General features: G+C 51.8%; 1 protein-coding gene across 1 annotated transcript; it reads right to left on the reverse strand.

The window, feature by feature from the left end:
* Positions 1-247: 247 nt before the first annotated feature.
* lrit1b (leucine-rich repeat, immunoglobulin-like and transmembrane domains 1b) lies at positions 248-3578 on the reverse strand. The gene is made up of 4 exons (XM_076298762.1): positions 3457-3578; positions 2376-2836; positions 1673-1978; positions 248-1323 (listed from the first exon to the last, which is right to left on the reverse strand). The coding sequence occupies exons 1-4, from the start codon at positions 3576-3578 to the stop codon at positions 248-250; spliced, it is 1965 nt and encodes a 654-aa protein (XP_076154877.1).
* Between the last annotated feature and the right edge of the window lie 219 nt (positions 3579-3797).

Below are 3797 nucleotides of genomic sequence, written 5' to 3' on the forward strand. Positions count from 1 at the left end.
TAATGAACATCGCTCCCACTAGGCCTGCAGGCACATTCTAACACCTTCACAGCATTGGGTCACCTGTCCTCCAGAGAACCAAACGGCCAATAAGGGTTCACAGGTCAGTTAAAGCTGGCCTCACTCTTATCATGCAGCACAACACAAATGTGTTGTTGAGCCAGTTTTAGTGTTTGTAAAAGTGAGCGCGCGCGTGGCTCGGTGTGTTGGCCTCTGGCCTTTAGAACGGTCCACTCTGGCAGTTAGATTAGCAGAAGTACTCGTTGGGAGGGCCTTCAGTCCTGGCGGTGGCCTCCGAGTCCACGCTGGAGCGTGCCGAGAGGAGCCTGTTGGACTCATCCGGGTTGAGTCGCGTGAGGTATTCCCCTTCCATCCCTTTGGCTTTGGTGCCCGGCGAGAGCGTCTCGAACGTGACGTACGAGTCCTGGATGTCCTTGGACTTGCGTCCGAGCAGCTTCTGCAGACGCCGCTTGAGGGCACCGCAGCAGACGATGAGCGTGAGCGGCACGGCGATGACGCAGGCCACGGTGATGACCACCACGTTGATGAGCTTCTGCGTGCCGCTGGCGCTGGCGGCCTCGTCCGTGGAGAAGATGACGCACTGCTCCTTCTTGGGGATGAGGCCCTTGACGCAGACGCACGCGATGTACTTGGTCTTGGGCACCAGGCCCTCGATGGTGATGCGGTTCTTGCCGGGCTCCACGTTGATGCGGCGCATGTCGCGCTCGCCGAAGACGGCGTAGAGCACGCTGAAGGACGTGGTGTTGGTGGCCATGGGCGCGCGCCAGTTGAGCGACACCGTGTGGTCAGTGTCGCCGATGACCTTGACCGAGCGCACGATCCGCCGCTCGGGGCCCTGCTGCAGGGACGAGGCGTTGGCCGCCAGGTTGGACAGCACCTCCTTGGCGATCTCCATGGACGAGCCATCCATGACCGTCGAACCGCCTGTGGTCTGGCCCTCTGACACGCCGTCCGAGACACTGTAGCTTTCGATTTTCAGCGATCCGCGGCCAGTGCCCAGCGGCTCAATGATGGGCACCGAGCCGGACGTGGTGGACGGGGGCATGTAGCGGGCGATCAGCTTCTCCTGGTAGGCGGCACGGCCCATCCCGCTGCCGCCCTTCTTGCCCCGGTTCTTCCGAGAGCCCGAGGACATGACCTCCTCGGAGCGGAACGTGTCCGAGATGACAAGGGAGATGATGGCGTCCGCGGTGTCCACAAAGTTAGTAGCCGTGCAGACGTACTTCCCCGAGTCGCGGTAGGACACGGCCGGCACACTTAGGATAGACCAGATGATGCCCTCCTTCGATACCTCTTGCTCGACTGTAAAAACACAGAGAACCGCACCACATATGAGAACAGCGTGACCATGCAGTCACTGAAAAACTAATCTACCATTCAGTGGTGTGACCTACAAACAACCGGTGCTACACAAAAGAAGAGAGAAATGGTGCCGACAACAAACCCACATTAATGCCCGGCAGAGATAAACACTCTGATCCCAAGAGAATTGTCTCTGAGGACCGGCTTAAACCGCCACCGCCCGATCTGGCCTCTGCCCTCCATCACGGCACAGTTATGTAACGGACTGCCGACTTATTTATATCTAGCTTGAGAGGGGAGCGGTACACCGGCATGCTCGCTGACACGCCAATAGCGAGAGCGTTCTCACCTGTGCCGTTCATGGGCTTGCCGTCGGCGCGGCTCCACGAGAGCTCGGGGATGGGAACGCCGACGGTGCCGCAGCGTAGGAGCACGTTGTTGCCCACCGAGCTGCGGACACGCGCCACGGCCGTGTGCACGCGCGGGGCCTGGCAGCGCCGCAGCTCGGCGTCGCCGAACAGCACGCCGGACAGGCTCTCGGGCTCGGCGCAGCGCAGGCGGGTGTCGATGAACGCCACCGCCGATGACGGGCTCTTCTGGAACTGCCCCAGGTCAAAGAGGCGGCAGTCACAAATCCAAGGGTTGTCATGCAGACCTATGAACACAAACAATATTATAAAGTGAATCAGAGTGTTTTGCTAAATATATTGCACAATTAATTGTCAAAGAACAATGATTATGCTACCATTGGCATCGCATGTCATGTTCTGTGCATTACATATTATGTTCTGTGTTGGTGAACAAAGGGTTTAGGAAAAAACATTATATAGCATGTAGCATTAAGACATATTATTAATATTATTATTTCTACTACACAGAAATTAATTTCCTTGTCTCAGCATTCTTGTGTTAGTAACTATATATTTTTTTACATTTGACACTTGCAATGATATTTTTGTTCTTCACAAACAATTATCTGTATCACATCACACAGCCATCACAACCCTATCCTCAAATACTATAATAGTGAATGATCCAATGTGCAGCCCTACCCAAAATCATCTTGGAGCTGTCCGGGTCTATGGAGGGTTTCACATTGAGCCATGTGCTGAGGACGTCAGTGGGCACGGTGGTCAGGCTATTGCTGGACAGATCCAGGTAGGTGAGGTTCTTGATGTAGAGGGTGGCCTCACTGGGGATGGCCGTGATCTTGTTGTTGTGGAGGTCCAGGAGACGCAGGTTGGGCACGTCCGTCAGGGACTCCCAGGGGAAGGAGGTGAGCGCGTTCCCATCCAGTCGCAGCTCGTCCAGGCTGGAAAGCCCACGGAAACTGTCCACGTTCAGGGAGGAGAGTGAGTTGAAGGACATCCACAGGAACTCCAGGTTGCTGAGGTAATGGAAGGTCTGGCTGGCGATACGTGTGATGGCCGTCTTCTCAATGCGCAGCTTGGACGTGTCCAGTGGGAAGTTGGTTGGGATGAAAGTGATCTCTGGGTCATTGCAGAGGACGCTCCTGAGTAGAGAAATAGATTGCGCTGATCAACAGATCACTCTTAACACTAGAACTGCCAAGAATGTCAAACTACTATTAAACAAGGCGGACATTTGGCGGTTCTTGGAATTTAACCCAAAATTTCACCAGCAGAACTATTTTTCTTTTTTAAGAAAGTATTTTTTCAAAAAATAATTTAGCGGTCAAAATGACCTGTCACAGCCTTTCTAATGTTAACTCTTCTCCAAACACTGATGCAGGAAGATAAAATAAACTCTGAGAAATTAATACAGATCTTAACATTTCCATTCTATATTCTTACTTATTGTTTTTGCAATTTATTGTTTTACAACTGATATTTTTAAAAGCAATATTTTTGCTTCTTTTCTTTTGAGGCAGAGAAGCTTTCATTTATGTGCAGTATGTGTGAGAGCACACTGGCTAACAAGGAAAGAAGATTAAAAAGCATGCACAAGTTAATCCCACACTAAATAAAGAGTCCTGCAATCTGCTATCCAACAAAATGGTGCAAAACAAACAGCACAAAACATGTTTTCTAAAAAAACAAAAAATATGCAAGTTTGCCATCTATTGAAAATGTAATTGCAATGTAGCTGTTCTGCAATGTCTCTAGCCCTTACCTTGCCTTGGAGCCATCACTCAGCTTATGATAGAAGCAGCTGCACTGAGAAGGGCAGGAATAGGAAACCAGAGGAAGGCAACACAACGCCACACAGAACGCCAACTCTGCACGGCCCAACATGGTGACTGCTTTCTTGGCTCTATTCTACTGGACTATTCCTACATCCGTGGGGAGGAGATGCGCTGGCTTATTCCTCCAGCATCCGCGGCATCGTACTGTCCTGCTCGGCTAGTGGCCCATACTGGACTGCGCTGCGCTGAATCCTGAGATAAAAAGGATCGACTAGGATTAGGGAGAGGACTTGGGTTATTTTCATTTACGCGATTATTGCTTCCTAGA

The sequence above is a fragment of the Alosa pseudoharengus genome, unplaced genomic scaffold (assembly GCF_046254945.1).
Source record: "Alosa pseudoharengus isolate Yale_2024_CS ecotype anadromous, Long Island Sound unplaced genomic scaffold, YU_APseudo_1.1 YU_APseudo_1.1_scf_21, whole genome shotgun sequence".
NCBI lineage: Eukaryota > Metazoa > Chordata > Actinopteri > Clupeiformes > Clupeidae > Alosa > Alosa pseudoharengus.